At 43.7% G+C, this 7,641-nt stretch overlaps 1 protein-coding gene across 1 annotated transcript; it reads right to left on the bottom strand.

Annotated features, from left to right (window-relative positions):
- Positions 1-1,018: 1,018 nt before the first annotated feature.
- LOC139305358 (protein FAM180A) lies at positions 1,019-7,096 on the bottom strand. Its single transcript, XM_070929332.1, has 3 exons — positions 7,021-7,096; positions 1,670-1,767; positions 1,019-1,348 (listed from the first exon to the last, which is right to left on the bottom strand). Exons 1-3 carry the CDS (start codon positions 7,094-7,096, stop codon positions 1,019-1,021), a joined length of 504 nt encoding a protein of 167 aa, XP_070785433.1.
- Between the last annotated feature and the right edge of the window lie 545 nt (positions 7,097-7,641).

The raw sequence follows: 7,641 nt of genomic DNA, 5'->3' as shown, positions 1-7,641 counted from the left end.
AGCCGAGGGAAGTACTACAATTCATAAAGCAATATTAAATCAGGGGGTCCTGGTGGTTAAAGCCCAACGTCCCCAATTTGATTCCAGCTGGGGACCTTTTGCTGAGAGTTATACCCGTCTCTCTCCGACTGTTTCCTGTCTTCTTCTGTGTAAAACTGACTAACAAAAGTTCTCTACAAGCACATACTTTAAATAAAAGAGACATGTTGTGATACCATCTTGAATGGTTTCTCTCTGATTACATCTTCACACAATCACTGACAGGATGTTTCATGTTTATTTTTACAATGTCAGATACACAGTATTCTAATCTCCTCCAGAACATATATATCTATGTAAATAATAATATTCAGGCTGAATCTAGCACGCCATAAACTGCAACTTCTGCATCCTAAAACACGTTTTTAGGCGCATTGCCACCAACAACTGGATCGGGTTGGTGAAGTAGATATTATGGGAAGTGTACTGTGTGTTGTGTCCACGTCAGACGCGGAGGACACACTTGCCTCAAGACTGCATGTGTGAATATGGTGACGGACGCTAAAAACACTTGATTTTTGAGTGTGCTGTGGTGAACACTACTGTCCCACAAAGCACTGCATGAAGGGAATGGACGAGATGCTGCAAAACACTTAAAGAGATTGCAGAGAGTGGTGAGACAGTTTTGAGACGATAGAAGAAAACAAAGAAAAATTATTAAATCTTTGGGAAAATACTTTGCTTTCACTGTGAATTATAATCGGCAGTGGAATTGCATGGTTGAAGTTTGATTGACAGCTTGTGTGCTGCATGATTTCCTGTTAAGTGCATTGATTCCTCGAGTTTGAAAGTTAATTTTTGAGCTTGGAAACAGTCTCAGCTTACTAGCTTTTTCCACAGCAGATGTGTTTAAAAACTCCGCTGTTTGAACTAGTGAGTGTTGATTTCTGATTTCTTGTATACTGCTTTCAAAAGCGGCTTACTATAACAAGTATTATACGAGTGACCGCAAGCGTTTAAAGAAAATAAATCTTCTTCCTCAAGAGGGTCTGAGGTCCTTTTGAACGGCTCTGAACAGCTGTACCACAGCGTCCGTCCACGCCTCTCTCTGGTGCTGGTTGCTGACTTGAGCCAGGGTCTGAGTGGTGTACACCAGGGTCAGCACCGTCCTCTCAAAGTCCTGCCAGCTCAGAGGTCGCCGGCGCTGGTTGAGCTCTGCCGTCAGACGCCGAATGTCGGAGAGCCTCTTGGGCAGGACGTCCTCACAGATGACCTCCAGCTTCTCCACGCTCCTCAGGGAGGCCAGCTCCTCGTCTGGGATCAGCATGCCGTGTTCCCCACCTTGGATCTGCATTCCAGCTAGCAGAATCTGGGAGACACAGGTCCATCAACGAAAGAACTTGGGAACTATCTACTTACACTACTGTCCAAAAACCCATATCAATATAAGATACTGACAAATGTTCCTTTCATCGTTGTCTGAAAAACACACTTCACATTTCTGCTCATGCTTAGCAGGGCAGCAGCGGTACACAGTGTTTCAGCTCTCAGCAGTGGAAGATGGACCACAAATGTGCAACTTGGACAGACCTTTTTGCACATTCTGAACATATTTGATTTGGTTTCCAGTAATGAACCACTGAGCCATAAACTATCTCAGCAGCTCTAAACCCACAGGATCTAAACTGACCTCAAAAAGCAGGTTGACGTCCTCCACCGAACGCTGGAACGTGGGGTTGATCAGGGAATATGTCTCACGCTTTATCCTATATGCAGACGGATACAGAGCTAGAACACATAAGAGCAGGAAATTGGATTAGAGGTTCTCCCTCGTATTCAAGAAATTAGGCACCGCATTATCCAACGTGGCATGCATGTGTGTGGGCCACAGGTTGAGTAAACACAGATACATTACTGCTCAAATATTATGCAGGTGAGATAGAATCGGGCTCCAGCTGTGCAGAGGGTAATTGGTCTTCGACCCGAGCCACAGATGCCCCTATATTTACAAGTGGCAGTGGCCGGTGCACGTAGAGGTGACATATCCGCGCTCACAGAGGGGCCGGTGTTGCTGACCTCATTTGGTCAGATTTCAGTTCATATATGTGTAGCAGACCGGGGACTCCCGCAATCTGAGGTGTCCAGATAGGGCTGGAATGAAACCCCCTCGCTCTCAGCTGGTGGAAACAGTTGCTGCTGTCACATCTCTACGATAAAATCCCATGAAATCCATATTTTACTGGAGGTGATAACCAGAGGCAATTCCACATGGTCACACACTCCTTATCCGGGAGTAGAAAGTAACTAAGTACATTTTCTCAAGTAGTTTAAGTACAATTTTGAGGTACTGGCACTTTACTACAGTGCTATTTCTTTTTTTATTCCTCAGCATTGCTAAAGAAAGTCTTCTGTTCTAATTTACTACATTTATCTAATAGCTGTAGCGTCAAAGGGTCAAATCTAAACAAGGCTGGAACAACAAGGACGAGAAAAGAAGCAGAGGGGTCACACGAAGATGCAGAGTAACCCCATCCACATTTTCCCCCTTCCATACTGCTTATAATATGACTAGTATTGCTGCCCAGACTCTTTAAATGTGTTCATATTATAACGCCCTCTATTGTGTGAGGCTCCAAGACCAATTTGATGACAGTGCTTCAGGAGAGCGAAGTGATGAGAACTGAAAGGGGAAGAAAAATGAAGTAATCTAAACCTTCCTTTAAGCTTCTTTAAGCAGATGTCTTTCTTTTTCCACTGCTTCACATATACTGTCAGCATTCAGTGCTTGGCTCCGACAGACAGATCACACACACACACACACACATATGCAGATCTTAATGGGGTATACAGTGCAAACACTGGGTTTCATCTGAATTCGGATCCAATTGCCCCACTACCCTACAGCGGTTTCCACGGTGCGCTGCCTCGCCAATTCTGCTGTAATGATCAGCCTCGTTGGCCAGACACATTTAGCTTCATAGCATTCGTGTGAGGCCAGCCAAAGCCACATGCACTGGCTGATCTCCCCATGTACCTGCTTCCTGCTTGGGTGGCTGCCAGCATCAGCTCCAGCTTTGCTTTCACAACCACCATTCACGATGTAAGGAAAATCTGTAGCTCCACGTTCCAGAGTTAGAATAATAAAACTTGGTACATTTGTGTAATCCATATCATCTCAAACTTTTCACCTCTCAAACTGTTGCCATATTATACATCCCCTCCGAATGTGTCAGACTGTTTCTCGAGTCTCCGCTGGTTGCCTGGCAACCCTACGACAAGACTGAAAGCACTGCAACTTGTTATTTTTACACTTCAGGTTTTGTACGGAGTAAATAAACGGGATGTAATGTGTTAATTGGTGAGCTTTAGAAGTGCTGGTTGGTGGGTTTTATTATTTTTGGACAGAGCCAGGCTAGCTGTTTCCCTCTATTTCCAGTCTTTATGCTAAGCTAAGCTAACGTCTCCTGGATCCAGCTTCATTTTTACCGTACAGACATGAGAATAGTATCGTTCTTCTCATCTAATTCTCATCTAAAATTTCTTTTAAGCATTAAAATATAATTTGATCTCCATAAATAATTAGCAAGAAGTTATTTCAAGACCTTCTCCACGATGACAAAGAAGATTGACTCGAACAGAATCAGCCTTAAAAACACTCAAAAGTAATTTAAGGGTAATTGAAGTTGTTCTAAACCCCCAAAACACCAACAGTAGATCCGACACTGACGTGCATCACAACTTGTAGGTGAAAATTTACAACCCTCATTGAGTGAGTGACTCCCGAATGCGCGATCAGCAGCGGAGGAGGAACGCCTATGCGGTCATATTAGACGCTGAAGAGACACTCCAGCTTCAGTGGGGCATTGTCAATGTAAACAAAACACCACCCAGGGGAAAAGTGTGCTCATTAGAACAAGGGATATGTTACTAAAAGGATGGGGGAGCTGCAGGGAAATGACAGCTTGGAGGCCAACCCAACGCTGATTTACATTTAAAATTAATAATCTGTGATTTACATAAAAGTTCTCTTCTACTCTCTACCATTGTTTGTTGAAAGGCTATAGTCCTTTGGCGTGCAGGAAACTGTGTTTTATGTTTCCAGCAGCGGAAACAGCAGTTTGGTATAAAAATGTTATTGCCGGATGCGCACATGGTTGGAGCAGCACTGCTGTAGACACAGAAACAGGCCATGTGTCTTCTAGCATTTATAAAGCTACAAACAAAAAAAAAATCCCTGCATGGAAAAGACAATCAGTCTAACGTGGCACATTTGAAACGGCAAAGTACAACAGGTAGAGGACTCAAATGCTAAAAGTACTGATCAAAAACAGGGCTTGGCAACAGCCAGTCGGGACAGAGAAGCAGAGGAGGCGAGAAGTCCAAAAAGGCAGGAGCAGGAAAATAACCAGAGAGGCAGCCAGGGAGAGGAAGATTGACACACTAAGGCTGGGTTTCACAACAGACAAACCAGCAGGGAACTGAGGGAGAGGATTACGTATATATACTGAGGAGCTGATGGGGGGACAGGGAGCAGGTGCACAGCTGGGTGTGGAGGACAGGTGATCACAAGAAGTGGGAAAAGCTGAGGGCCACTGCAGGGCAGAGGGGGAATAGAAAGCTCTGGAATGAGAGTAGAATTAAGCAATAAACTGGCACCAGCAATATAAATGGCTGAATTTCAGTTCATTCCAATGGAATCACTGCTATTAGTGGATCCACACACGGAGGTGAACTTTGAAAGGTGAACTTGTGCCATTGACCAATTGCAAACCATTTTAACAGTCCTGATCTTTGAGGGAGTGAAGAGTCCAAAATGTCCAACATGGAGGAAGCTCTTGTAGCTTATTAACTGTGCTGCATTATCTTCTTTTATTCAACCTCCCTTTGCTGGAGAGTAAACTGCTCCACAGAAGAATGGACTGCAAACTGTAATGAGACAGGAGTTGACGGTACAAATACATCTTTGAATAAACTATGTGAACTTATTGTCCCATTAGTGACCAAGCTAACTAGCTTGGAAAGGTTTTTTTTTTTTCCTGCTTCAGTAACTCTAAATGAAATGGTGTGTAATCTGGAGAACAAAGTGCCAGTGGGAGTAAGCTGCACAGTGCAGAGAGAATATACATTGATGTCCCTGCACTATATTCCCAATAGTAGAGTAAAAGAGATTTGTTAGTATTTACAGTTATTTTAACATGATGATGCAGAACAAACAAACACAAGGTGATTCACATTTTTCAGCGGATTTGTCTTTTTCTCATTTTTCTCTCTCAGCTTGAATATCTAATGTAGATGTTCCTCCTTACGACATCTCAGCTTTTCCTGCTTCATCCCTCATGCCCCCCCCCCTCCTTCCTCATCCAGTACTCCACACAATCAGTGTTTGGATGGGCAGGCCTCCCCCAATGTCATTATGCACAGGCAGGGAACTAGTAATCTGCCGCTAACTGCTTGCAAAGAGATGAGGGAACAACAAAGATCCATTAATTAGCCGGGCTAAATGGTATTCCTGGCTGGAGGGAAGTCTTGATGAGAGGGAAAAACAAACAAAAGCAATAGCAGAATGGACGTCTGGATCCCTCCGGCTTACGGTAAAAAGGGGGTGAATAGGACACGGGAGAGAGCAGAATCTTTGCCGCAATGGCCCATCTACTGCTTAGCATTTCAAGTCACCTCGCAATGATGTTAAAGTCCAAACAAACTGCACTTTTCCAGCAACACAGATACAAAATGTACCATCGAAACTCCCGTACTGTGAGACAGATCTATGAGAGGCTAAGCTGCAGTTCCTTAGTATTGAAAGGGAAGACACTGGGGATGACTGGAGATACTGGAGGATGGTCACAAAAGTCCAATTTCTACCTACCAAATGCTTCGTAATGACCCAGGGGGGGTCATTGTGCTTTACACAAGTTTTTTGCTTTTCACACTGTAAGGTTTTTACAGGTGATCTTGACCAAAAAGATTAAAATGAGTGTTCTATATATATATACAGTAGTGGCATCCCTCCTGTTAGGGTTAATTTGGGAAAAGTTGTTTCTATTTATCAAAGAGTTAAGAGTTATCAAGAGTCTTTGTTGTGTTGTCATTCAGCTCACTGTTTTGGTTTTACTGCCCGCAACTTTCATCACTTTCATTTTCAGCCTACAGATTTCAGTTAAAAATCCACTGATAAATCCTCCGTGCACTACCTGCCCAGCACCAAATGGCAGGCAGACAAAGTTAGCAACTAGCTGCTGAATATAGTGGAGCATTTAGCAGCCAAAGAGACTGATGTTTCCCTCAGCAGTAAGTAGAGGCCAGACAAGAATAGATTGAATATTGGATCTACATTCATCAGGTGCTAATGCTAATGTTTGCAAGCATGTTTGCTTTATAAGGTGATATATAATATGTCAGTGTTGTCTTTAGTGGCAAAAAAACAACCAAAACTTCTTATACATGAATAAATACAACAATTCAACAACTTCCCCCTCCAGAATGAGATTCTGGCAGAGGTGAGGAAGCTCAGAAGTTGTCGTCAAACTCTGAGACATACGTATTTGAATGAGTTCTTAAAAATCAAAACAATAGAACCGTCATTAGTCTCAGTATTTTTCTGTCCTGTAGCCGGTTTTAGCATCATGTGACTTATCCAAAGATTTGGAGTTATGTGAGTCTTGAGAAAGGAATTTCCTCAGTGAGTGGATCCAGTAACAACAAGCCAGTCACTTTTCATTGGAAAATGATCCGTTGATGTCCTGCATGTCACAATATTCTTGATATCTCCGGAACATAAACACATTCTTTCGCAGACACATACACACACACACACACACACACACACACACGCACATACAGAAGCAAAACCAAAAGATTGAAGCATCATGAATGTTTGTTTCCATTTTCTAAAAGGCTTTTAAATGAGGATGCAAATCAATGCAATCTGTGTGTAAGAAATCATCCAAATCAGCTTTTTACATGATGTAGACACACAGATAGAAGAGAACTCATGTGTTCATGGAGCAGGTGAGTCTGTGCAGCCTCTCCAAGTCCACCTACCTTTCCTGTGGTGCTGAGTGGCTGCCAGGTAGATGGAGAGGTAAACAACGATGAGTAGAGCCCACCACTGCGTCATGTTGATCATCCTCACACAACTCAACACACACTCACACACAAGTGAACATCACAACGGTGGATTAAAATGCTCCGACTGTGGATCTTTGGCATTTCACATGCACCAGTTTCACGCGCAGGATCATTCCTTTATTGACTGTATTCATTTCTCGTCTGCCTCCTCCCTCCCTCCCTCCCTCCCTCCCTCCATCCTCTCTCTCCCCCTCTTTTTTTTTCTTCATGTGTGTGTGTTCTCCGCTCAGGCCAGGCTGTCTGGGCTCTCATCTGGAAATCATCAGGATTTGGGCAGCGCCTGCCCTCTTGGCTGGACTTTTCTCTCAGCTACCGGCTGACTGGTTCAGTTACTGAGTGACTGTCCGACTGACTGGATCACTAAGCGACTGACTGACTGACTGGATGAGTGGTTGACTGACTTGCCGATTGATTGACTTGGCATAATGGCGTCCCGTGAGCCAGGACCAAACCAGTGCCAGTACAAGAGATGGGTGGTCTCTCTTTCGAAAAAGTGCTCCAGCTTGATCAAGCATCCTTATCAGCTTAGTGGAT

The sequence above is a fragment of the Enoplosus armatus genome, chromosome 22 (assembly GCF_043641665.1).
Source record: "Enoplosus armatus isolate fEnoArm2 chromosome 22, fEnoArm2.hap1, whole genome shotgun sequence".
NCBI classification, from domain to species: domain Eukaryota; kingdom Metazoa; phylum Chordata; class Actinopteri; order Centrarchiformes; family Enoplosidae; genus Enoplosus; species Enoplosus armatus.
This window is presented reverse-complemented; position numbering and strand designations above follow the sequence as displayed.